At 51.6% G+C, this 27373-nt stretch overlaps 1 protein-coding gene across 1 annotated transcript; it reads left to right on the forward strand.

Moving 5' to 3' along the window:
- On the forward strand, positions 1-27373 carry MPP3 (MAGUK p55 scaffold protein 3). Its single transcript, XM_004286013.3, has 19 exons — positions 1-107; positions 1303-1359; positions 1603-1721; positions 1859-1936; positions 3203-3283; positions 3520-3657; positions 6695-6776; positions 8501-8586; positions 9956-10030; positions 13271-13467; positions 15294-15358; positions 16759-16779; positions 17340-17381; positions 18511-18675; positions 18770-18850; positions 22151-22244; positions 22461-22569; positions 23911-24033; positions 26285-27373. Exons 2-19 carry the CDS (start codon positions 1335-1337, stop codon positions 26459-26461), a joined length of 1758 nt encoding a protein of 585 aa, XP_004286061.3. The 5' UTR covers positions 1-107; positions 1303-1334; the 3' UTR covers positions 26462-27373.

A 27373-nucleotide genomic window follows, 5' to 3' on the forward strand; every position in this document is an offset into this window, starting at 1 on the left:
CAGCGCGGCCGTGGCAGGGAGGGGCCGGGGAGGCGGAGCCAGCGGCGGCCGAGGCTCCCGGCACCCGCGCGGCTCCCGGTCTGGAGCTGAGATCCCGGCGCGCCGAGGTAGGAACCCGCGCGGAGGACGGACCAAGGGCTCGGAGCCGCAGGGGCCGGGCGGGACTGGAGGATGGGCTGAGACCCGCCTCTCATGCCCAGGCAGCCACGCGGCTCACGGGGCCCCCAGCTTGGTGATGGTGGGGCGGGGGGGCTCAGTCCCCGCCCCTCGGCCCCTGGCCTTCTCTCCGCACCCACCCCCTCCTCCGTGCGCCCCTCTCTTTTCCTGCCGCTCCGCATCCTCCGAGACCGCCCCGAGCGCCCCCCCAGGTCTCGCCTCGCCTTCACCTTCGCCCAGCCGCGCTCCTTGTTGGTCCCACAGGTTCCTTCCCAAAGCAAGCTGGAGTCTCTGCTTGGCTGCCTGGGGGAGTGGGGGGCACAGCTAGAAGGAGCCAGAGGATGAGTCTGGCGTAGGGGGGCGGGGCGTTGGCTGGAGGGCCGGGGGCCATTCTTATGCATCTCGGTGTCAGCGGGGCTCGGGCGGGCGCTGTGGGGCTGGCTCCATGTTTGCGGAATGAATGAATCATTACTCTCCTTATCTCCTTCTGAAGGAGGACTTTTTGAGGTCCACGTGCTGCAGAACACGTCGGGGGGCCTGCCGAAATAGGGCTCCCCCCGCCGGCATAGTAGACACTGACTCTCATCTCTCCACCTCCTCTCTATACGCTCTGTTTTGGCGGCAGGCTCCCTTTAGGTTGGGGCTTGGGGATGGCGAGGGAGGAGGGGTTGTAGGCCCAGCCAGGTACTTGTTGACAATCAAGGGACTTGAGTGAGGCCCCTTAGAAGGTAACAGGGGAGGGGTGCGCTGTGGAGCAGAGCACCCACTGTCAGGCAGGGGCCACTTCTCATCTCTGAGACCTGCCTGGAAGGGCCAGTCGAGTATGGATTCTGACCTACAGTTTACTGAATCCTCCAAACCTCTGTTTCTTCATCAGTAAAATAGGAATATTAGTGTCAATTCCTCGGGGCTTTGAACAGATTAAGAAAAATGTCATATGAAATCACCCAGGACAATGCTTGACACACTGGGAGCACTCAGCAAGGCTTTGTTTTCTTTCCTTCGTCTCTGAAAAAACTGAGCAGAGAATTATTTATTCCAACCCTTCTGTCCCGAAATTGATCCCGGACAGGCACAGTACATGTGTAATCACTGTTTGTTGAATGAATATGCTTGATGGAGTTTCACCCGGCTTTTTTCTCCCAGAATCCACAGGCAGAGATCTGACCTGCACAGACATGCCGGTGCTGTCCGAGGACTCTGGTGAGTGTCTCCCGGGGCTGGACCTGCCACAGTCTTGAAGACAAGACCCTGCCTAGCAACCTGGGGCAGCAAAGAAAGCAGCTGCTATCCAGTGTCAGCTCCAAGCCCTGGGAATGAGAGCTGGGGGAGAAAATGTGCACATAGCAGGGCTGAAGTGTTGTCGGAAGGTCCGCTCGGGGGTCCCGCAGGGCAGGAAGTACCCACTGCATTGGTTATACAGTGTTTTTCTTACTCTCTCCTCAGGTTTGCATGAAACCCTGGCACTACTGACCTCTCAGCTCAGACCTGACTCCAACCAGAAGGAAGAGATGGGCTTCCTGAGGGATGTTTTCAGTGAAAAAAGCCTCAATTATTTAATGAAGGTAAATATGCTGCCCCGTGGATGACCCGGTCTGCAGCCCCAGGCATCCCCACAGCCGTGGGTGGGGTGTGTGATGTCCAGGGTAAACCTGGGCAGCTGGCTTGGGAGGCCGCAGCCTGAGATCAGCTGTCTTTGCAGATTCACGAGAAGCTTCGCTATTACGAGAGGCAAAGTCCAACCCCTGTTCTGCACAGCGCTGTGGCCCTTGCCGAGGATGTAAGCCCCAGGTTTCTCCTTACGGCCTCAGCCCCCCTCCCACCTGTAGCTCCTTCATCTGGCCTGCATGCCATTGCTTAGTGAGGGGACGTCGGGACTCGGGAGCCCCAAGGTGAAGAGCGTCTTCTCCCCTTCCCCTCCTCCCTGGGCTTCCTAATAGGCAGGGAGGAACTCGTGAGTCTTGGACAGGGCCAGGGGACATGGTGACATGGTGACGCCCACTTACTTTGTGTTCCTGAGAAAGTCTGTTTCCCCAGCTGTGAGATGAGGACAGTTCCCAAACGGTTGAGAACTGGCGACAAGAACAGGTCAAACACGCACATTGTGTATCTGCTTTGGGGAGGCCCAATGGGAAGTCCTGCGTCCAGGGACTTGCAGCTTCTTGGACTTTTGTTGTTGTTTGTTTGTTTGCTGTACCCATGTGGCTTGCGGGATCGACTAGGGATTGAACCCTGGCCCAGATAGAACCCGGGCCTCCAGCAGTGAAAGTGCTGAGTCCTAACCACTGGACCGCCAGGGAATTTCCAGGCTTTGTTTTTTAAAGGAATCCTTCCTCATTTTTTGTGGACCTGTCTGCTGTGTTGCATGGTTGGAAAAACTGTCCCGGTTGATTACTAAGGCTGGCTTCTGAATAAACTCACATAACCTCAGGAGATGGCCTAGTGAGGGGTCGGGGCAGATCCCCTGCCTTTCTTGGCTGTGGAATGCCATTAGGAGCAGGTTAGGTTGCCAGGCTCCCAGGCTTAGCTCTGCCTCTGCTACTAGCTCTGTGACCGTAAGCAAGTGACTCAACCTCTCTGAGCCCCAATTTCCTCATCTGGAAAATGTGGTGAAGGGCACAGACAATAGAGCCAAATAAGCCCAGGTTCAAGTCCTGCCTGTGCCACTTACCAGCTTTGCGACCTTGGGCAAGATATGTAACCTGTCTCATTTACTTCTTACTTCTGAAATGGCAATATAATAGTACCTGCTCCATCTAGTTCCCGGTGAGAGTTAATCCACATAAGGCAGACAGCACCCAGGAAGAGCTTAATAAGTTAGCTCCCATTAGGATTAGAGGCTGCTCAGGGTCTCTGATCTCTGGTGTGATTTCCCTGGGAGTGTCAGTCCTGGGGTGGCTGAGGGTCCAATGCTCCCTGGTGCTGTAGTAGTGGCTGGGAGGGCCCTTGGGTCTGAGGCCCAGGGAGCAGGGTTTCCCCTGGGTGACTCCCAGCAGGCTCGCAGCGCCCACAGCCATCTGTGGCTTTCTCTCTCCTTTCCCCCCAGGTGATGGAGGAGCTGCAGGCCGCCTCCATGCACAGTGACGAGAGGGAACTGCTCCAGCTGCTGTCCACCCCTCACCTCAGGGTAGTCACGCCGCAGTCCCTGGCCACCCACACATCTGTGTCTCCTGGGATGAGGGCAGGAGGGAGCGCTTGGCCGTGAGACAGGACATTTCTGAGCAAGCGCTCCTCAGCGCCAGCGTCCAGGGTGGTCGTCTCTCTGGCATGAGATTTGAGACCCCCAAACCACTGCCCGGCCAGGTCCCCCAGACCCATGTAAGCTCTAGGGCCAGCCCTTCTTTTCTCTTGCTTTCCTGACAGGCCATGCTCATGGTACATGACACGGTTGCCCAGAAGAATTTTGACCCCGTTCTCCCCCCTCTGCCCGATAATATTGACGAGGATTTTGATGAAGAATCAGTGAAGATTGTCCGCCTGGTGAAAAACAAGGAACCCCTGGTATGTGGCCCTCACCTCTCTGCCCCACCCTCTCCTTGTTTCCCACCTCCACCCACCCAGAAACCCTGGAAAGGACCCTCCTGAAGTCTTCGGAGTGAGTGATGGCAGTTTTGTCAGGGCTGCCACTAGTCCCTGTGACATCTTTGTGTGCAGAGTATCCCTTTCTCTGGGTGATTACAGCTTCCCTCCACTGTGCAGTCGAGAACCTGCACAGCTGTGCAGGGCAGCCCTGATCGTCAGCTCTGAACCAGAGGTTGGCAGACTACGGTCCAAGGGCCAAACCCCGCCCACTGTCAGTGTTTGTAAATAAAGTTTTATTGGTGCCCGGCCATCCCGTTCATGTATATATTGTCTGGGGCCCCGCCTTCACATGGCAACGGCAGACTCAATGGAAACTGTGTTGCCCACAAAGTATAAAATATTTACATTTGGCCCTTTCCAGAAAAAGTTGGCCAACCTTGTTCTGAATTCCAAGGAAGCTCAGGGCAGCAGCCATTCTTCTCCCCAGCTGACAGATTGTTATCATTTTGGTCCTGGTTCAGCAATGATGTACTGAGCAAAGGGACAGAGTTGTTTATGAGATGGAGGGAAGTAATGGCAGTCCAGAGAATTGAGGGCTTGCCCTAGAGAATACCACATCTGGCCCTCTTTATTGTCAACTTTCACCAAGTGACCTCAGATGAGCCGCTTCTGCAAACAGACCACGGTTCTCCTCTGCCTCTGTTTCCTTACCTTCAAAATGGGCCAGTCATCCATCCACTCAGCAGACGTATCGTGACCCCCACCCCCCGTGTGCCAGGCGCTGTGTTGGGTGCGGACAGGGTTAAGACTTAGTCCTTGCCCTCTGGGAGTTCACAGGAGGTAGTGACTGGGGGGTTTCCTGGAAGAGGTGATGCCCACGCTGAATTCTAAAAAAAAAAAAAAGGAACAGGAGTTTTCCAGAAGGAAGAGGAAGAAGAAAGGCATTCCACCATAGAACTGCATGAGCAAAGCCATGGGAAGGTAAACGGGCTGCTATATTCAGGGAACTTGCCGAGTGGAAGGTAAAGTGTGACAGAGGCGAGGCCAGATCAGCGGAGAGCGGAGAGATCCAGGTTACAACACGCAGTTGCTTGGCTGGATCCTGAAGGCAGTGGGGAGCCATTGAAGGGCTGTAAGTGAGGAACCAAATGGCCAGATTTGCAGTTAGAAGTATCACCCTGGCTACGAAGTAGAAAGTGGCCTGGAGGGTAGACCAGAAGCGGTGGACCAATTTGAGGGTAGCAGCCAATACGTGAGGTGCAGAAACAGGGCTTGACCTCGGTTTCTGGGAAGAGGAAAGAGAAATCCAAGAAATATTTTGGAAATAAAATTAATGTTGCTTTGTGCCTGCCCCAGTTCGGGCAGTAGTCTGGGGAGGCATCTTGGGTAAGGCCCAGGGGTCCAGCTAGGATGATGGGTGGGCACTGGGACCATTATAAGGAGGAACTTAGGGTCCGTGGAATTCAAGAGGCCCGTGTGCCCGCAAGTGGAAATATCCAGGAGGTGAAGGCTTACGTGTGCAGAGATACAGACTTGACAGCTGCCATCTTCCAGGAGGGGTTAGCACCCCGCCCGAGAGGTTGAGACCACCGGGGTAAAGCGTATATCCTGGCCCTTTAATCAACATTTAAAAGGCGTATAGAGGAGGACTCGGCAAAGGAGACGAATTGTCACTGAGAAGCACCGGGAGAGAAGTGTCACCAGGGCCCAGCGGGAGGGTGAATCAGACAGGAGAGGAGAGAGAGAAGACTGAGGGTGTCGAGCTGGCAGCTGGAGGGTCGTCGGTGCCTTTGCTGGTGCATTCGAGGCAGGCGGGGAGTGAGTCAGAGGGCAGGCAGCAGAGAGAGCAGATGCGAGCTGCCTCTTTGAGACGCTTCCTGCAAAGGAATGGAGACCGGTGGCTGCTGGATGGGGTTGCCAGCTTTTTAATGATGGGAGAGACTTGATAATATTTTTAGGACCAGGGGAAGGAGCCAGTGAGGAGGGGGCATTGAGAATGCAGGAGAGGGAGGGAGGGGGTAGAGGGCAGCCTAGCCAGGAGGAGCCCCTCCCCTGAGATGGGGAAAAGAGGAAAGGATGGATAGAGATGCTGGCAAGTTTGAAAGCCTAGGTGGCAAGAAGCCGTAGCGTTTTTAGCTGCTGGTCTCTCTTTCCAGCAATATTTATCTTATGGACTTTGAATGAAGTTAATAATGAATGTGCCAGTGTGTTTGCATGTATAGCCAGTAACAAGTGGTTAGCATTTATTGAGCACTTACCGTGTGCTAAGTGCCTTGCATGCGTTACCTGATGTCAACCTCGCAACAACCCTGTGAGTTAAACGCTTTCTCACACCCCAGATGAAACGGTCGCAGAGAAGATAAGGAGCTTCCTCGCTAAGGGCACACGCTCTCAGTAGACGGCAGGGCCATCCGGCTCCTGACCGCTGCCCTGCCCCGCCACCGTCCAGTCTGTGTGGCGCACGAAACTGAGGGCTTGCTAGTGCCTTTTTCATCCTAGATATCATCTCTGCCATGCTTCGTGGGCCCCATCCTGGTCCCGAAGCTCTGGCTGGGGCATAATTGGTTCCCCTTGGCAACAACAGAAGGCCTGGTAACCCCGTGCTTGGCTAGAGGCAGGTTGGGAATTGGCTGACACGTATTCTCCTCATTAGTAAATGTCTTTGAGAGAGGCAAGGGCTGCGGTACGATAGAGAAAGCAGTGGGTGTGGCATCACAGAGAGCTGGGTGACCTTGAAGTTGCTTTCCTTCTCTGTGCCCCAGTCCCTCCTCTCTCTGACGAGATTGTGACAGCATTCTCCTGCCTTCTTTAAACTGTAAAGTGCTGTGCTATACTAATTTGAGATGTGGGTTTTATTTCATCCTCAGCCTTGGAAAGGTGTCCACCGATCTGCCCCCTGGGGTGGCAGGGGGAGGAATGGGGCGGTGGCCGGGGGAGGCTTTGCTGGGTCCAGAGAGTCGGGGTCTGAGGTTCGGGGCTGCTTCTCAGGAGCCTGCCTGCTCTGTCTCTGATGCAGGGGGCCACCATCCGGCGGGATGAGCACTCAGGGGCTGTCGTGGTGGCCAGGATCATGCGAGGGGGCGCAGCAGACCGGAGCGGTGAGTGCATCAGTGCCGGCCTAGCTGAGATGCTGGCCGTGGTCCCCCAGCCTGCCCCCTTTGGCCACAGCTCTCCTTTTCCTCTCCTGTCCACTCACCTGTTAGGGATGTGCTTTGCTTTCTGGGAGCGGGGCTGGAATTCTCTTCTCCTTCCTAAGCTCTGTAGAAAATTTAGTTGTTTGGAAATATCTCAGGCATGGAGTACTTTGAGGGTGATCAGGAAGGTTTGAGCATTGGCCTAACCTGAGGACTGTGGCAGTTAAGCTTGGTGTAAATCCTAACTGGGGTGGCAGGGACACCCTTCTCTGACACCCCAGTTGCCTTAACAAGCCACAGTTACTGAAGGGAGGGTGTTCATGTCCCAGATGTGTTTAGGTGGAGCACAGGTTAAGAATCACTGGTGTGGGGCTTCCCTGGTGGCACAGTGGTTGAGAGTCCGCCTGCCGATGCAGGGGACGCGGGTTCGTGCCCCGGTCTGGGAAGATCCCACATGCCGCGGAGCGGCTGGGCCCGTGAGCCATGGCCGCTGAGCCTGCGCATCCAGAGCCTGTGCTCCGCAACGGGAGAGGCCACAACAGTGAGAGGCCCGCGTACCGCAAAAAAAAAAAAAAGAATCACTGGTGTGAAAGAGACTCACAGACTTAGAGAATGAACTTATGGTTACCAGAGGGGAAGGGTGAGGGGAGGGATAGTTAGAGAGTTTGGGATTGAAATGTACACACTGCTATATTTAAAGTGGATAACCAACAAGGACCTACTGTATAGCACAGGGAACTCTACTCAATACTCTGTAATAACCCAAATGGGAAAAGAATTTGAAAAAGAATAGATACATGTATATGTATAACTGAATCACTTTGCTGTACACCTGAAACTAACACAACGTTGTTAATCAACTGTGCTCCAATATAAAATTAAAAGTTAAAAAAAAAAAAAGAATCACTGGTATATGGAGGAAGTAAATTGGGGGGCAAATCTCCTGGCATAGGGGAGTGTTGCCCCAGAAGTCTGGGGCTCATTGTGGTGGGACCCCTAGACCCGTGCTTCCCAAACATTAACAAGCATGGAAATGGCCTGAGTTGTCTTTTTAAAACGCAGATTCGGATTCAGCAAGTCTCAGGTGGGCCCAAGACTCTGTACCTTTTACTGCCTTCTGCTGCTTCTGGGCCAGTGTCCACATTGAATGGCAAATAGGGCCGGATATGCAGAGATGCTAGTCATTAAAGCAGAGGCCAACAGACAGGTGTGTCTAACACTCTTGACACCATCTTCCCTGGCCCTTAAGTTTTCGTGTAAAATTTGAGAAAGACATTCTTGGAATCAGGTCTGTACATCCAGGAAGGTGAAGAGTTAATGATATTTTTAAAGAAGCAGAGGCTATAGCAGAAAGAACACAGGGTTTCTACAGCAAAGTAACTGCGTCTGCGCACTGGCTCCGTTTTTTCTTAGCAGTGTGGCCTTGGGCAAGCTGCATCTTTTTTCTGGATCTCAGCTGCCAGTTTGTAAACCAGGGGTTTCACCGCATGGTTGTGAGACTGGGATGCCAGGTGAAGCACCTGGCACCCTGTGACACCTCAGTTCATCCCAGTCCCGTCCACTGTCTTTAAACATTGCGTCTCCCCTGCAGTGGGCTCCACAGGCAGGTGCCAGCGTTTCCCAGAACTCCCTGCTTTGGGGACCTCAGCCCCCTTCCCGTGCTGACCGTCAGCCCCTGTGTCTCCTAGGCCTGGTCCACGTTGGAGACGAGCTCCGGGAAGTGAACGGGATCACGGTCCTGCACAAGCGGCCTGACGAGATTAGCCAGATTCTGGTCTGTGCTGCGCGCATGTTGGGGACGCGGTGGTTCTTCAGAAATCCAGAGCAGGGCGCTTCCTGGAGCCAGGGCTGATCTGGCCCAGCGTCCCTGTTTGCACGGGGAGGCCGCAGGCCAAGTGGCCTCACAGAGTGCCCTGTATGGAGGGTGGGGGACAGGAGGAAAGGAGCGCCCAGACCACCCACTTCTCTCAGACCCCCTCTTCAGCACAGCCATCCTCCCTACCCCCAGCCTTCTTTCCTGAGGACCCGTCTGGAAGACCCTCTCAAAAGGGTCCCCTCTTCCAAAGGGCTGAGGAATATGGAGTAAAAGGCTGTAGCCCAGCAGAGCAAGGGCTTTGGGGTCAATTGGTCCTGGGTTCGAATCTTGCCTGCATCACTTTCCGGTTGTGTAACCTTGAACAAGTCATCAACTCAGTCTGAGTTTCCATTTCCCTTCCTGTCCAGCAGGGCTAGGGATGGTTTCTCAACCAATGCATAGTTATCGTTAGGATGTGAGTATCCGGAAGAGGATATAGCACTTTACAACTGCAAGGGGATTCTAGGGGGTCACGTGCTGGGATGGAAACAACCTTCTCAGTCCATTCTGCGGGTTCAAGTCAAAACTGAAATTACAGAAAGCCCCATCGTAGTTCTGTCCTCTTTATCCTCAGGCATCCTCTCCCAACACAGCAGTCTTTGCTAACTTCTGATGGTTTGGGGGACAGATACGGGATGAGATCTGAAGCTCCGAGGCCCACTCTTTAAGGCCCCTGCTGTAGGGGGTCCTGGTTACAGGCAGACACTTCAGTCTTCCTGCCCCCACTCCCCTTTCCCTGGTTCTGGGCACTGACTTCCCCGTGTTCCAGAGGGATGCGGAGCCAGGGATGGCATTGGGTGAGATGTGCTCTCATGGGCTGACAGTGTGCTTCCCGTGGGCCCCCCATGCGGGGTGCAGGGCCTCTCTCCAGTAGAGGGGACGGGAACCCCTGGGAAGGTAGCAGTGGCCTGAGATTGGGGAAGATGCAAGCAAAGAGGGGAGTACTGTTTGGGAACCAGCCCCAAATGAGGCAGGAAGGAGGAAAATGAAACTGGACTAGGTTATTAAAATAACCCGGGAGAAAAGAAAGAAGGGCAGCCCTTTGGATGGAGAGCTGTACTTGGTGCATGCATTGTCCTCGGGTTCTCATTTTAAGTCTTCTGTCCCTTTGTCGCATGAAAATGCTTTAGTTAAGTCAGCCGGCTCCCACCATAGAAGGGTGGGTCATAGGGGAGGCAGCACATCCCCTTTGTTTCTGAACGTGAGTTTCCAGATCTGGGAAGTAAGACGTGACGTCCTGGAGGGTCAGATCTGGTAGATGATACGGCTGTGTGCTCTTTCCTTTCAGGCGCAGTCCCAGGGGTCCATCACCCTGAAAATCATCCCAGCCACCCAGGAGGAGGACCGCTTGAAGGACAGCAAGGTATGGGGGAGCTGGAGGCGGCGGCGCGGGGGGGAAGCGGGGGCGGCGGGCTCCAGCCCAGCCTTTGAAACAGTCATCCGGGAAGAGATCATCCGTCTGGTCCTCGGAACAAGCTCCCAGTAGGGACCTGTAATTCAGTCACGGAGTGATTTATTTGTTTGTACCCGGCCTCTTCTAAACAGGATTTGACGTAGCTTACTAATAAAAGACAAGGTTCTTCTAATTGAAGTCGAAAAGCAGGGCCGTGAAGAGGAGGAGAAGGTACCCAATGTTCTGGCTTCGGGACCAATTAAGTAACTGCCTTTTGTTTAATTCCTTGTGGAGCCTACCTTTGGTAGGCACCTCCTCTGTGCCCAGGCGCTCAGTCAGATGCTGGAGACCGGGATGATTAGTAGCTTCAAGGATTCCTGTGTCAGAAGGGGAGGCTGGGGAGCCATTCTCTCCTTGCTGTGTGATTAAGCGCTTCGGAAAGATTCTGTACAGAGTGAGAGGCACTTTGGAAGGTGTCATGCAGTAGGGGTGTTGGAAGTGAGGCTTGAGGAAGATGGAGATGAGAGGGACTTCTCTGGTTAAGAGGAGGTGGAGGGAAGGGCGGGCAGAGGGGTCTGCATATGCGGGGGCTCAGAGATATGGCAGAGAGGAGTAGGGGGGGCTCAGTGAGAAAGTGCACGGTGGTGGGGCTCCAGGGGGAGGATGAGGGGGTGTGCTGGGGAGGTGGGTCGAGGCTACCTTCTGAATGGCCTTGAATGCTTTGTTAAGGGTTTTGGCATAATCCCTGCTTAGTTTAGGATCTCAGAAGCCGACTCTGATACAGGGATTCACTACAAATAGTTTATTTGGAGGTGACCCCAGGAAACACCAGTACAGGAGTGGGGAAAGGAAGGCAGCCAGTGCAACAAAGGGTGTGTTCTCAGCAAGTTACCACAGGGGGCAACCAGAGCTTAATCCTGCTCCAGAACCTGGTGTCCCTTGTAGACTGTGCCTCCGTCATCCCTCCCAAGAGCTGGGAGATCTGGGGGATCTGTACACCAATTCCCACCAGGCTGCATCCCGGGGGTTAATTCCCAGCAGTTCCTGCCGGCCAGGTTAGGGGAGAGCAGATTCCAGTGGCTGGAGAAAGCCGTTAGGCAGTCAGCCTGGGGTGCCCTGAAAAAGTGAGGCCCCGGGGGATATGGGGGGCCCCCACAGCCCAAGTTACAACCCCATAGGCGGTGAGAAGCTCTTAAAGGTTTTTTTTTTTTTTTTTTTTTTTTTTAAGAGGAAAGTGATACAACCACATTTGTGTTTTAGAAAGCTCCCTGGGGCAGTGAGTAGAGGAGGGTGGAGACCGGGGCTAGGGCACCTGGTAGGAGTCTGTTGTGAAAGCCCAGGTGAGAGATTGTCAAGCCCTGAGCTGAAGTGGTGGGAGGGACGATGCAAGAGGGCATTACTTTTATTTCCCAGTGAATTTGGACCTGCACTTTCTGGCAGCCAAGGCAAAAAGGAGAACGTAATGAATTACAATAATGAACGGAATTCATCAGAGTATGGAAGGCAGCATGTCAATTTTTCAAGAAAGCTAATTCCCAGCCCGCATGAAAGATGGGACATTACAGCACTTGGCACACAGTAGATGTCAATAATTTTTTTTTTTTTTTTGCGGTACGCGGGCCTCTCACTGTTGTGGCCTCTCCCGTTGCGGAGCACAGGCTCCGGATGCACAGGCCCATCGGCCACGGCTCACGGGCCCAGCTGCTCCGCGGCATGTGGGATCTTCCCGGACCGGGGCACGAACCCGCGTCCCCTGCATCAGCAGGCGGACTCTCAACCACTGCGCCACCAGGGAAGCCCCGTCAATAAATATTTCGATTAATAGTGGACAATGTATTTGACAGTTTTTTATGGCAAATGAAGAAATCATCTTTATATGACTGTTTCTTATTTGCACCTGCAGTTGAATCCCAGGGCACACGTAATGCCTGATGGAAGTGGTTCTTCCTGGGACCAGCTAATATGGTCTCCATAGGCAGCTTTTGCAGGTTCTAACTTGATACAGGGAGAGGACTTGGTTTTCCTATAGGACAAAATGGGTAGCCTGTCTCTTAGTCCATCCTTTCTAAATATTTTTCTTTGAGCTGGATCACGGCTGGCCATTTGAGATTATGCTTTCTTCAGAGTGCCTGGGACCCTGGTAACATCTGTGACTAAATGAGGGTATCTGTCCTCATAATATATGGCCAGAAATTCCTTACTACTGTCGAACTGCATCTTTTCTGCTTGGCACATAAAGGAATATGATTTGGATTTGTCTAAGGAAACCCTCTGGCCTTTTTTTTTTTTTCCTATTTGCTGTTAAAGTTATTGGGCTGTAATGATCTGGAAATAGAAATAAATAAATCCATGCCACTGAATTATAGAAGAGAACGAAGAAGTGTGACACAATGCTATGTCTTCCCATCCTCTTCTCTAGAGGGATGACTTCAGGGTAAAGGGGAGAGTTGGGGGTTGGCTAAGTGCGTGACAGATGAGGCAGGATTGAGCTGTCAAAGATGTAGCTGTCAGTTACCCACTGAAAAGTGATGATGAGGAATCGGTAACAGTAGTTTCATTGATGTTTGTGTTCTTATCAAAACATCTAGATTACTTATTTACAGGTGGCTGCTGACATCCTTAGGGGCAGTTAGCGTATCAGAAATAACATTTGAGTTAGAAATTGTGCTTGACTTTACTTTTTGCTCCCGGGACTAATGGTTGCTTTGTGTAGGCTGAGAGGCTGTTGTAAGGATAGCAGATCAGGCCAATAAGGAGATGTTTAGGTTGGAAAGGGAAATTCATGGGGCCCAGCTATTCATTTTTCTGATTCTTGAGGGATTCCCCAACTGGGACATTGAAAATGGTTGAAGAACACTAAGAAAATCGGTGCGGTGGGTTTCTGATTAACTTCCTATTCTTTTTTTTTTAACATAAATAAGTAAATAAATAAATAAATAGTTATTTGCGCCGCGTCTTAATTGCCACGTGCGGGATCTCTGTTGCGGCAGGCGGGATCTAGTTCCCCAGCCAGGGATTGAACCTGGACCCCCTGCATTGGGAGCACGGAGTCTTAACCACTGGACCACCAGGGAGGTCCCAGCTTTCTATTCTTGAGGCTGCTTGTTCTTCCTAATTATGAATGGTGGTTGTCCTTTGGTTTTCCGTGTGGCATAGACACATCTGTGCTTACACGGCAAAGGGCTGTCTCACTGAGTGCCTCCCCTGCAGGTGTTCATGCGGGCCCTCTTCCACTACAACCCTCGGGAGGACCGGGCCATCCCCTGCCAGGAGGCAGGCCTGCCCTTCCAGCGCAGGCAGGTCCTGGAAGTGGTGAGCCAGGACGACCCCACGTGGTGGCAGGCCAAGCGAATGGGGGACACCAACCTTCGAGCTGGCCTCATCCCCTCCAAGCAGTTCCAGGAAAGGTAGGTCTGGGGTGTGTTGTAAGGGGGTGTGGTTCTGGAGTGGCCGAGGCATAAGTACATGACCAAGCCCCAGATCTCTGCCAGCACAGCCAGAGGGGCCCACTGGGTGTCCTCTGGGCTAAGTACCAATTGTGCTTGTGTTGTCTCTTTTTCTCCCATCATCAGTGGTGATGGCTGTTTGAGATTTCAATAAATATGGAAATCTATGTTATTAAATTAATGTATATTTTATAATGCATACTTAGGGCAAGTTGAGAAATAAAATATAAAAATACAGAAGAGGAGGACGAGGAAAATAAAATTACCCAAAGTCTCACTACTATCTAAACAACATGATTTATTTCCTTCCTGTGCCTGTTATGTGTGTGGTGCACATAGAATTCGAGGTCTTGCTTTTTTTTTTTTTTTTTGGTAGCTTAACATTTTGACATGAGCGTTTCCTATATTACTCTAGAATAATATTATTCTGTACTATTAATTAATGGTAATATAATATTTCATCAGGAGATGTACTGTTCATTCACAGGCAGCAGCTATGGTGTCTTCCCTGGAGGAGCTTACAGTTCAGCTGAAAAGTCACACATGGTTCAGACGAACACTTTATATATAAATGTGATGGGTGTGTGGGAGGAGGACACCGGGCCCCGCCAGGCCCTAGCAGGAGGGTTGGCCCTCGTCCTGGCAAGCATGGAAGGCTTCATTGAGGAAGGGTCCTACCTAAGTGACTTTGCTTCCTCCGTGTGGCTGTACTTTGACGCTGTCTCTAATGTTTCACTGCTACAGTCTACGTGCAGATAATTATGTTGCACATAGACTGTTCCTTATGTTTCAAATCGTTTCCTTAGGATAGCTTGCCCAAAGTGTAAATCCTGGGTCAGAGGGTGTAGCGCTTACGCCTGTAAGCCTCTCCTGGGGTTTGTAGCCCTCTTCCATTTTTGGGGTGTGGAATGATGCTGTAGCAACAGACCTCAGGGTTCATCTGTTTCATGGGCCCTCCTGGTGTGGTCCTCAGACCAGGTACATCAGCATCCCCTGGGAACTTGTTAGGATGCCAATCCCTGCCTGGGCCCTGCCCCAGACCTGCTGAATCAGAGACTCCAGGGGCAGACTCTGAGCTCTGTGTTCTAACAGATATTCCAGATGAATTGAGGAGCTGAAGTTTGAGAACTGCTGCTTTATTTCCTCAGGGGAGCCTCAGACCCATCTGCATCTTTGGCTTCACAGGTCTTGGGGGAAGGCTCTTTAGCTGCATTTAAATGTGGAAATCTAGAGACCTCTAGGAGCCCTGGGTGTTTTCTCAGCTCAAAGAGGCCTTGGAGGTTGCTTCTCCACCCAGGGACGCATTGAATAATGTTCCAGGCTGAGCTCTCTGTTGGGCTAGGGTGGGTGGGGAAGGGCATTAAATTAGGGTCACTTTCACCCTCGGCTTCTCCTGGGAGTCGTTCCGCTGTTTTCCAACTTCCTCAGAGATGGGGAGGCCGGGTGAGTTTGGAGAAGGTGCCTCCTTTCCTTGAGAATCAGCCATGGGAAAGTAATGACCAACTGCTGACCATGGACACTGGGCTGTACCCCTGTGTGTGACCATCTTGGGCTGGAAAAGCTTCTCCCAGAGCAAGAAACTCAGTTTCTTCCTCATGAACCAGTGAGAACCTGTGAAAATGTCCCTCTTCACTGGAACTCAGTGTGAAGCAGGAGGCCCTTGGAGTGCCAGGCTATCCCCACCTGTGGGTTCCGGGCCTCGGTTTCCCTGAGTTTTCCAGAAGGTTCCCTATGACTGGTTCTCTGGTCCAGCTCACGGGCCTGCCCATCCCCTTGTGTCCCCACAGGCGACTAAGCTACCGGAGAGCCACGGGCACCCTGCCGAGCCCCCAGAGCCTCAAGAAGCCCCCGTGTGAGTAGACTGGCAGGATGGTACTTCAGGGAAGCCGTTCAGGGAGGGGCTGGGGTTAGGGCTCTGGGGCTTCGTGTGGGGAAGAGGCAAGCACTGGGCTGGAGGGGGCACCGAGGGTCCTGTCTGAGCTCTCAGGCCTCCTGAGGGAGGAGGGGCTGGGGAGAGGGATGAAGAAGGGAAATGGGGGTAGGTTGCGGAGCGCTATTCCCTGGAGAGGAGCTATTATATTTGGGGCCCATAGATGACACTGCGGGGGCATAGTAACACTGCTCCCAAAATTTTGTGCAAACTGTGTGTGTGTGTGTGTGTTGCGTATCTGTGTGTCTGTGTCTGGGAGAGGCTCCACAGCTTTCATTAGATCCCCAAGGGGCTCTCTGACCCTGACAGTTTAAGAACCACTGATGTTGGAAGGGAATGGAGATGGCTGTGAGCGATCCCGTGCCTCTGAGTCAGCAGTCAACTCTGGCAAATAAAAATAAAGGCTGCCCAGTTAAATTCGAATTTCAGATAAACAATGAATGGGCTTTTAGTATAAGTATATCCCATGCAGTATTTGAGACATACTTATACTAATGAATGATTTGTTGTTTAGCTGATATTCACATTTAACAGAGCGTCTTGTATTTTGTCTAGTAACCCTACTCTTTGCATCACTTACCTTTTAGAAAACACATTCACCTACCTTCTTGCCTTTTAATCATCACAACAGCCCTGGGTAGTAGTGGAGTCAGGGCATCCCTTTTGCCAAGATGGTTAAACAGAGGCTCATGAAGTCAAGGGAGTGGGGCTGGGGTCAGGTTTCCAGAGGGCCTGTGGTCAGAGCCCCCAGGTTAGAGCCCGTATGGAGAGGAAGCTTCCCCAGGGTATGGCCTCCCTAGCTGGGGGTCAGGGGGTAGGGGGGAAGCGGGGGGCTTGGAACCAAGTGGGGCGCCAGAACAATGCCAGATGAACGGAGCACAGCTGGCCTGCAGCCCTGCGCTGTGCCACTCTGTCGTCTGGCACCTGCATTTGCCCAGGAGAGTCTCAAACCCAAGAGGAGAGAGAGCAGGTCCTGGTCCCGCTGCAGGCATCCCAGGGCGAGCTGCTCCCTTGGCTGGGGCCTTTCCAGACTTGCTCTCAGGTCGGAGGGGCTGCTGAGTAAATTGGCCCTGAGGCTGCTTATGCCAGTGAAGATCTGGCTTTCTTTGGGCCGCTAATGAGACACACACAGGAGGACTAATTAGAGCAAGTATTGGTTTAATAATGCACCGCAGCTCAGATCTCGGGTTTGTTGGAGGAAAGAAAGAGGGGACAGATGGAGGGGTCCTGAGGCACCCGAGGCTGCGGCTGCCTCTGGGCCACAGGGCCTCGCGGTTCCCCTCCGCTAACGCTGTTCCATCTGTCTTTTGTGCAAACCGCAGATGATCAGCCTTGTGACGAAGGTAGGCCCGGTATCTGTCCCCTGTGCGCACGGACAGGCCCCTTTTCTGTAGACTGTCTGGGGCTGCAGGGGCTCGTTCTCCCTTCCGCCACCCCGCTCTGGGGTTGCTGTGCCCCTCTGGCTCCTGGCACCCCTCTCCCTGCTCTGCCAGCTGGACCGACCTGCTCCTTGAGGCCTGCAGAGCTGGTGGGGACGTGGGGCCCGGCCCTCCCTGGACTTTGGCTGGGATGACCACGTGACCCGGCTGGGTAGCGGTCGGACAGGGCGAGTGAATCTCCCCTCCTTATTCTCACTGATCCTAACTCAGAGGGGCTGGAACGAGGTCTGCTGGCCCAGAACCCCAGCCAGGCCTGGAAAGGCTGTTTGTGGCCTAAGCATGGAGAACTGGGTGAAACGGAGGAACTTGTTTACCTGGGGTGGCCGGGACATGGCATTTGTCCTGGGCCCCCCGAGACTCCATCCCAGAGGGCTCTGCCTGGCCATCCGGGGCCTGGGTACCTCCAGGCTGGGGCATGTGTCCAGCATGGCTCACTGGCCTACGTCTCTCTGTTTGGTCCCCAGAGACCTGTGACTGTGAGGGATATTTCAAAGGACACTATGTGGGTAAGTAATGGGGGCTCTCCCCCCGAGATCCCCCCCCGCCCATGCACAGACCACCGTGGGCTCCTGGGTCAGGGAGAGGTGATCCGAGCCCAGGAACCCCTCAAGAGCAGCTGAGTCTGTGGGACCCACATTTTCCTTCAGTCTGTGTCTGCCAGAGGCTGGGGTCCCCCACCCCAACTTTCACCCAGCCACTGGGAGCAGTGCCCTGGCAGGACCCCTACAATAATACTGATTTTATTATTACCATAATCTCAATCGTAGTTTATTCAGTGTTTCTGCCACCCCCATACAACAATGGAACCTTTTATCAATCTCCAAAGTACCTTCACTTCTTTTATTTTGGTAAATCTTTTCAAAGGCCTTAGAGACAGGCGAAGAGTTTTTAAACTTTTCGTTCAGAAGCAATTTCAAACTTATGAAAAGTTGTGAGAATTGTACAAAGAACTCCCATATACTCTACGCGCAGATTCCCCGGATGTTAACACTTTGCCATGTTAGCTTTATCATTCCCTTTTTCTGCACGTACACATTTAACCCTCTTCCCCCCGAGTCATGTAAGAGTTGTGGACGTCATGTCCCTTCACCCCTAAATAGCTCAGCATGTGTCCCCTAAGGACAAGGACATTTTCTTATATAACCCAGGGCTATTATCAAATTCTGGGAATTTATTTTTTATTTTATTTATTTTTTTTAAAAATTCCGGTAATTTAACAGGCATACAATTCTATTATTTAATATGGTGTTCATATCAGAATTTTGCCAGTAGTCCCAATAATGTCCTTTAGAGCATTTCCCCCGATCCAGGATCCAATCTAGGAGCACCCGTTGCCTTTGTAGATTTTGGATTCCCTTTCATGGATAAGGGAACTGAGGCGCAGAGGGGTGATGACTTGCCTGAGGTCAGTCACATACCAAGTAAAGCAGTAGCCTTGAACCCTAAATTTTGGACGCCAGGTAATTGCACTTTCGTCATATTACTGTACGTCCCGATCAACCCCTTCCTGTAGCAGGAGGTGGTTGGGAGAGGCCCGTGGGTCTCAGTCCCACCTCCAGGTCTGACCAAGTAGAGAAAGTCTATAGGGAGATACTGGGACAAATGCCGCAGTGTCCCCCTGCCCTTCTCCCCAAGCTGGTCTTCGGAGAAGCTTCCGGCTGGGCCGCAGGGAGAGACTGGGAAGCCCGCAGGAAGGAAAGACATCTGCAGTGGCCGAGTCTCCGAAGCTGCCGACCTACGAGGAGGTGACCAGGTACCAGCACCAGCCCGGCGAGCAGCCCCGCCTGGTGGTTCTGATCGGTAGGTGATGTCTCCAGAGAAGGGGCTGGTTTCTCCCTGGAGGGGTGGGGAGGGAGCTCAGCAGGGACCTTGCAGCCTTCCCTTTGTTTCCCAGGGTCTCTGGGAGCCCGACTGCACGAGCTGAAGCAGAAGGTGGTGGCAGAGAACCCGCAGCACTTTGGTGTTGCTGTTCCACGTAAGAGGGCTTGTGTGTGTGTGTGTGTGTGTGTGTGTGTGTGTGTGCAAGCATGTCTGCACATGAATATTTCTTGGGGACTTGACTCCATGTATCAATCTTCATCCTTACTTTGGGTCTGAAGGGCTGCCAGGCACTGCCTGCTATAGGCGCATCAGGGGACCTAGGCATGATGGGAAGAGACCCACTCTCAGTGGTCCACTAGGACCCTCTGAGGCAGTAACTGGAGGACCACTTGCCTGGTTCTTGCCTGGAATGGGAGGTGAGTCTAGAGCTCATTGCAGGTAAAGTGGCAACTTCAGCCCAACACCAAGGGGCCCCCAGCAGTGGGTGTATTTCAGCCTCGTCTTCCCAATGACTCTGACTCCTATGGCCCCTGCTCTCTGCTTGGGCTAGAGAGTAGATTGGGGAAGCCAGAGAGCCCTTGAGCAGTGTTGCTCGGGCACTCCGCCTGAAGCTGGATCCAGTCCAGCAGGGTGGCTATGTACACTCCTGAGTCCAGAGGCAGCTGGAGATGCTGAAATCCAGTTGGCAGAAGTCCTGGTTCTGAATGTGATGTGCAGTAGCTTGGCCAGCCTTCCCAGTATCCCCGAGAAGAGGATCATCATCATCCCATACAGAGGAAGACACTGAGGCTCAGAGAGGTTAGGTAACTTGTCCAGTGTCACACAGTTGGTAAGTGGTGGAGCCAAGATTCAAACCCAGGCAACCTGCCCCAGTCTCGTTCTTTTTTTTTTTAATTTATCTTTTGGTTGCGTTGGGTCTTCGTTGCTATGCGCCGGCTTTCTCTAGCTGCGGTGAGTGGGGGCTACTCTTCGTTGTGGTGCGCAGGCTTCCAATTGCGGTGGCTTCTCTTGTTGCGGAGCATGGGCTCTAGGTGCGTGGGCTTCAGTAGTTGTGGCGCACGGGCTTAGTTGCTCTTCAACATGTGGGATCTTCCGGAACCAGTGCTCGAACCTGTGTCCCCTGCATTGGCAGGCAGATTCTCAACCACTGCGCCACCGGGGAAGTCCCCACAGTCACATTCTTTTTTTTTTTAAAATAAACCATTATAGTTTATTTATTTTTTTATTTATTTATTTTTGACTGTGTTGGGTCTTCATTTCTGTGCGAGGGCTTTCTCTATTTGCGGCGAGCGGGGGCCACTCTTCATCGCGGTGCGCGGGCCTCTCACTATCGCGGCCTCTCTTGTTGCAGAGCACAGGCTCCAGACGTGCAGGCTCAGTAGTTGTGGCTCACGGGCCCAGTTGCTCCGCGGCACGTGGGATCTTCCCAGACCAGGGCTCGAACCCACGTCCCCCGCACCGGCAGGCAGATTCTCAAGCACTGCGCCACCAGGGAAGCCCCCCACAGTCACATTCTTACTGAGGCCACATGTCAGCCTCTCACCTGCTGCTTGCCACTTCCTGTCCTTGGCTGTTCCTTTCTGAGACTCTCAGTCCTCTTCCTCAGAGGGATACAATGTGGGCACCTGATGGCCACTGAGAAGGGATGCTGTGGTGGCAGTAATGGGACCTTTCTGGAGGATTCTGAGGAAGCGCACCTACGTATTCTTTCTTTTGCCGTATCACTCCCCTGGGCCTCAGGGCTCATAGCTCAGTCTATGGGTTATGAGAACTGTCTTCCAGAATCCTACCTGAAGTGGCAGGGATGTGGTGGCGGGGTCATGGGGGGTTGGGGAAGCCATTCTGGAAACACCTGTGATGGACCTGGGAGAACTTTGGGGGGCCCACAGCCTTCCAGGCTGAAAGGATGGACTGAAACAGGGCGTGTGGAAGTTGTTCACACATGGATCCTTCAGAAACTTCCAGACCCATCCTCTGGGGGTGGGGTACCTGGATGGCTAGACCTACCTGCTTCCAGACATCCCACAGATAGGTGACTTTCTCCCTGCTATAAGGAACCAGGCGAGTCAGGGAAGGCTTCCCAGCAGCAGTGACTTTTATCTGGGTTTTGAAGAGTAAGTAGGAGTTTTTCAGGCAGAGAAGGACGAATTCTCTATACCAAGGGAACAACATGTGCAAAGGGACAAAATATGACCCAGTACAGCAATGGGAGGGACTGGGGAAGTTAGTGTGGGTGATGTGGGGGGAGATGAGCTGAGTGGGAGGCTGGGTTGATTAAGAGGGTCTCATATACTCATCTAAGGTGTTTAGAATGTAATCAGTGGGTGAATAAAAGTTTTAAAGCAAGGACATGGTCAGGAAAGGTGACCCTAGCAGCTCTGCCAGAGGTTGGACACAGATGTCACACGGCGCACAGAGCATCCCCTGGGTGGCCCACAAGGGAGAAAACACTGTCCTCTGAGACCCCCTCTTTTCTTTTGGAATGCTCTGGAAAAAGCTGTGTGTTGCTTCGCGTGTGCTCTTGTTCTGTGCAGGATCTGATTTTCCCCAGAGGTGCGTGCCTTGATTCTATTATGGAAATCAGAGGGAAAACACTATGTGTTTAAAAACTGTGTGAGGGGGTCTTCCCTGGTGGCTCAGTGGTTAAGAATCCACCTGCCAATGCAGGGTACGCGGGTTTGAGCCCTGGTCCAGGAAGATCCCACATGCCGCGGAGCGACTAAGCCCGTGAACCACAACTACTGAAGCCCGCGCGCCTAGAGCCCGTGCTATGCAACAAGAGAAGCCACCGCGGTGAGAAGCCCGCGCACCACAACGAAGAGTAGCCCCCGCTCACCGTAACTAGAGAAAGCCCACGCAGCAACGAAGACCCAACACAGCCATAAGTAAATAAATTAATTTAAAAAAAATTATGTGAGAGCCAGCCTTGCGGAAACATCTAGTCCACGAGGGGACTGTCTGTCTTCATGCCTTTTCTCCCCAGATGAGAAATAATTGAATAAAAAATTTAAAACACACAGCAGGGTCAACTGAGTTTTTGCCCCCTTGGCTCTCAAAAAGAAAAACAATTAGGAAATAAAACCTAGAGGACTAGGAATTCCTTAGGCGATTCTTTAAAAGCCACAGCATCAGTGAGGCAGTTTGGCAGAGTGGTTAAGGGCATACGCTTGGCCTGAGACAGAGAGCGTTCCGACCCGGCTCTGCTCCCAGCCCGTGGGACATCCACACGGTGCTTAACCTCTGCACCTCTGTTTCCTCACCTGCAAAACCGGAGGCCTCCTTTTGCCTACATCACAGAGCTGTGCAAGTCAGTGACGTGCCTGCACACAGGGACCCTCGATGGAGGGAAGTGGGTGGTTTGTACACAAATCCGTGACCAGCTCCGGACAGGAATGAGGGCACAGGCTCGCTGTGCTGTGACATCTCTGCCCAGCTACCCTCCTCTTTTTCACAGATACCACCAGGCCCAGGAAGAGCCATGAGGAGGATGGGGTGGAATATCACTTCGTCTCTAAGCAAGCGTTTGAGGCCGACTTGCATCACAACAAGTACGTTTCCTTGATGGACCAGTGGGGCCTCCGTGCAGCTGTGTGTCTTTGCATCTGTCCAGTCTTCCACTTGACCTCCTGGGAGGGCTTCTGGAAAAGTCAGGGGAAGCAGAGGATGGGAGGAGGAGCAGGGAGTCATGGTGGGCCATTCACCTTCTGTGTTAATTCAGGCAAACTCAGCAGCTGAAGGCCTTTTCCCCTGTGGTGCTGTTCTAGGTTCCTGGAGCATGGTGAATATAAGGAAAACCTCTATGGAACCAGCCTGGAAGCCATTCAGGTTGTGATGGCCAAAAACAAAGTGTGTTTGGTGGACGTGGAGCCAGATGTGAGTTCCTGGGCCAGTTTGGCATTTCCTGTTAATGGAATTTTTATAAACTAGGGGGGTGTACATTTCACAGAACATTCAACCTTAGTCCAGGGACTTTTTATTCCAGAGCACTGGAGGTTAATATTTCCCTGGGTCTCCCTTTGAGAATCTAATGAAAGCTTTTGTACCCCAAAACGTGCACCTCTATACACAAAAATGACATGAATTGGAGGGACCCTGTTGGTGGCTCACAGGCCCAAGATAGTAACCTCTGCGTGGAGTAAATCATGCAGGAGACAGTGGCACCGACTGGTCCACTGTGACCTGACAGTCAGGGACTTAGATGTAAATGCACCAGTGGAGGCTGGGCCATCCCTTCCCCGACGAGGACGAGTGAAATCAGAGAACCACCTAGAGAACCACTGAGGGGGGTGGACAGGAGAGCAGTTTGAAAGGGAAAAAGGGCAGACTTGACCCTGTGTAGTGCTTCAGAGACATTTCCAGTCCTGCACACCCCACAGGGGCTTAACCGTCTTTTTAACCTTGTCTTTGAGAAAAAATTGTAAGCCTTGAACTCAGTAGGGGCTGAGCTCTGATTTTATGACATACACTGTAGGCTTTATTTTACAGAAGTTGGCTTGAAACGGATTCCAAAAAGCACCTTACGTCCAGAAAGGAAAACCCTCACTAATTTGGACTTACTGGGAGTTGGTAGTAGAAATTAAGTCTGAATTTCAAAAATTTTTTTGAAAAGTGATTTTATTGGTTTAGAGGGGATGCAAGCTGTACACATAGCAGTTTAATACCAGTGTTTCCAAATACAGGCCCTTACATCATAAATAAAATGCACTAATTAACAGGACGATTTGCATATTGAAAACCTTCTGAAGTCTTTACAATTTGCTTCAAGGAATCTCTTAGTCTCTTCATTTGCTTGGCAAATCTTTTCTTCTTCGAATATCGTGCAGAGGCCCGTGTGATAGCACAAACTTTGACTAAATAGGTACACACGTTAAATCCTGCTGGTTCTTCCATCAGGACTAGGCAGGCAGAGAAGGGTGTGCGAAGGCTAATTAGAGCTTGGTGGAGGGTAGTCAGAGCTAAGTAAGATGGCAACTCTTGGAGCTGAGGCTTTGGAACCTCCGTTCTCGGCAGGTGAGCCTTCAGGGTCCAGCTGAGGCCAGCGGGAAAATGAGCAGGTGGTCTGCACGGATGAAGGCCATTGTCATATGACCATATCATCAGGACCTTTGCCATTGGGGTTATGTGATGAAGTGCACCATTACTGAGAATTCAAGAAGTGTGTTTCACAATAAAACATTTTCAAAGTATGTAATATTCCTGAACTTTCTTTCTCAGGCACTGCAACAACTGAGGACCTCAGAGTTTAAACCCTACGTTATATTTGTAAAGCCTGCAATTCAGGAAAAGAGGAAGACGCCACCCACGTCCCCAGCTTGTGAGGATGCAGCAGCCCCACTTGTAAGTTTAAAGTTGATCACTTCTCTTCCAAAGGCCTAAAAGGGCCGTTAGCTGCATGTGGGTGCCCATACCTTCTACACAGGACCATCTTTCCATTTTGCCTGTTGGCCAGACTCAGATGGTCATGTGATCTGAAAACTCAGGGTGGGGCAGCCAGAAGTGCCTCCCAATTCACACAGGAGTGGCTTTGCCTGGGTTCCCCACCCTCCACTCCCTCACATAAGCACCCCGTTGGAAAGTTAAGGGACTGACATCTATCAGGCACCTGATCTGAGTGTGACATACCACAAAAATTTGTTGAACTCCTAAGCCAAACCCAAATAATTTTTAATTGAAACACCAACTTCAGGTCCAGCAAGCTAGTCCAAGATGGAGGCAAGGGGCATCATGGGGGAATCTTTCCTATGTGCAGCTCAGGACTGTGACTCTCTTGCTGAAGCTGCAGGTGGTTGAGTTCCACCTTTACAGGGCAGGGAAAGGGTTCAGGGGACTGACAGCTTCAAAACAGATGTCACACATTTTACTCCATTAGAGATTACTTGAGTTCTTTCAAGAGGCAGATATTTATTAGGAAGATGGAGGGATTTAGGGGCAAAAGAATGTTCCTTCTATAATTTCTTAAATAGATAAATGCTTCCAGGATGAACAATGAAGGTACCTGGAGGAGGGGAAACTCCAGTAGTGGCAGACAGTCTATAGGATATATGTGTGTAAGGGGGTGGGGGAAGTGGGATGGAAGATCCAGGGGCAGCAGTGGGACACTGCAGGGTGGTTTTGCGTAGGAGAGGAGCCCTGCAAGATGCCATATAGAATTGGAAAGCTCTGCCCAATTTAATCTAGGTTTTTCCCTCCTGGCGGAAAGAAGTAAGAAGAAGTTATCTAAGGTCTCTTCTGTCTTTGCGGTAGCATGCAAAAACTGTTTCCTAGACCTTTAGAACATATTTTCTGAAAGTATCGATGCTCTCACGAAAGTAGGAGTCTGGTTTTGATTGGTGACAGAGAGGGGGAGGGAACATTTTGGAATATGGGTCATTTTAGGGGAAGACAGCTCACCCCCTCCATGGCAGCATAAAAACAGAGCCCCTAGAAGCAGAGGCGAGAAGGCAGCAGAGGACTGGAAGGAGATAGAAGGGGAGGTGGGTGAATGCCAGCCACAAATTTCACTTTGCAGTTTTACTCAGAGTGGATCCTGCCGCTTTCCTTTTTTCCAAAACCCAAGCTAATAGTCAGTGAACTACCTGCTTGAAATTCTACTTACTAGAGGTATATTTGAATGAAGCAGCAAACAAAACACTGGGTAAGTTGGGTAAAGGAGGGATCATTGGCTGCCTAGACCTTAGGGTTAGGTGTCAGGAAAGCAGTCTGATTAAAGAAGCCAGGTGTCCTAAGGAAATGAGGGATTGGGTCAGGGTTGTCCCAGCACTTTCTTAAATATCTCTGCTTTGTCAACTGTGCTAATGTTGGGCTCTGGTTTGAGGAAATGAAAAGAAGAACTGAGTGCTACGTGATGAATTTAGGAGTCTTCCGAGGGCATTTGAGTTACTTCTTCTTCTTCTTTTTCCCCTAGTTGATTCCAGAAATGCTTGCTTTGCTTTTATATAGTGACTACTATTTTTAGTTCTTTCCTGTAATTATTTAACCAAATTGCCATGCAACACAATAGTACTGCTAGTTTGGAAATACCTTTGGACAGGAAGCGTGATATTGACATATATAGACACGCAGATATAGAATCAGCATCTGCCCAAAGCATGGCTCGCAGTTAACAGGTCCTCAGTAGATATCTTGTGAATGACTGAACAATGATTATGGCTGCCGCCCATGAACTTCCTTGGAAGTTTGATAGGCTAGCATCACTATGCTCTGTTCTTGTGTACCCAGTTGGTTATTCAAGGGCCATAGTCATCCGCTCATCACCTAAAAATGAGAGGTTGCATACTGCCCAAGACAAAGGCTGTAGGTTTCTTTTTTTTTTTTTTTTTTTTTTTTTGCGGTACGCGGGCCTCTCACTGTTGTGGCCTCTCCCGTTGCGGAGCACAGGCTCCGGACGTGCAGGCCCAGCGGCCATGGCTCACGGGCCCAGCCGCTCCGCGGCATGTGGGATCTTTCCGGACCGGGGCACGAACCCGTGTCCCCTGCACCAGCAGGCGGACTCTCAACCACTGCGCCACCAGGGAAGCCCAAGGCTGTAGGTTTCTTATTTGGGGGGAGAACAACACAGTTGTTCCCTAACTGCCCCTTTTCCTTGCAGGATGAGGAGCAGCGAGAGATGGCCGCCTCTGCTGCCTTCATAGACCAGCATTACGGGCACCTGGTAGATGCTGTGCTGGTGAAGGAGGACCTCCAGAGTGCGTACAGCCAGCTCAGAATGCTCTTAGAGAGGCTGAGCAAGGAAACTCACTGGGTACCTATTAGTTGGGTCAGGTAACTGTATCCTAGAACATCCAGGTTGGAAGGGACCTGGAAGACCACCTGGTCCAGGCTCCCCCATGTTACCATCAAGGAATCTTGAGCGAGAAGGGCAGAATTTTCCATAAACTCCATTATCAAGAAGAGTCTATGTGGGGAGTCTTGTTTTTTGCTGGTTTTTGTCTGTGGCTTTTCACTGCACCCCTTTGGAGCCGAACATACAAGTGGAAAGGGAGCATATCACAAAATAACACATGTCATTCATTAAAGTATCACAGGCAAGTTGACCCTGATTCTCTGTACCAAAGTTGAGTAGCCACTGTCTTTTGGGGGGTGGTGGTGGTGAATGTATACAGTACCAATTTGCAGAGGTGTTTAAGCTTTATAAACAGAGTGACACTTCACTGATCCGGCTTCGTTGGAAGTTGAGTTGTTTCACCCAAGAGGATTTTCCATGCAATTGAAGTTCCCCTGTCTTCAGGCACTAAAATGTTGATTTTAACCTTTTCGGTAGTGTGTGTTTGCCTGGTAATGGAAAACGTGGTTCTCTGCCTTCCTAAATAGTGAGCATTCATCAACGTTTTTGGCAGACTAAGGCACCCTTCCCTGTCACCATGATTTACTGTACTCTTCCATGATACAGTGGTGTTTTCAGGGACTTGCGGAACGTCAGGCTGCTTGTGCCTTTTCTAAATATTCTCAGACTCTGAAACTTGATGTGTGCTTGCTTTTATTTTATTCCATCACTTGTCTTTCTTGTTACTGACAGCTCTCTTGGTTCTCACCTGTCCCTACCTTCAGATTATAGGGGCTCCTATCCTGCTACATCATGGGAAACCAGATGATTCCCCCCTGTCATAACTATGCCTAATTCACAATAAATCAGTCCTGACCATCAAAATCAAAGTACATAGACTCTGAGTGTGGGCCT

This window comes from Orcinus orca, chromosome 19 (assembly GCF_937001465.1).
Source record: "Orcinus orca chromosome 19, mOrcOrc1.1, whole genome shotgun sequence".
NCBI classification, from domain to species: Eukaryota; Metazoa; Chordata; class Mammalia; order Artiodactyla; family Delphinidae; genus Orcinus; species Orcinus orca.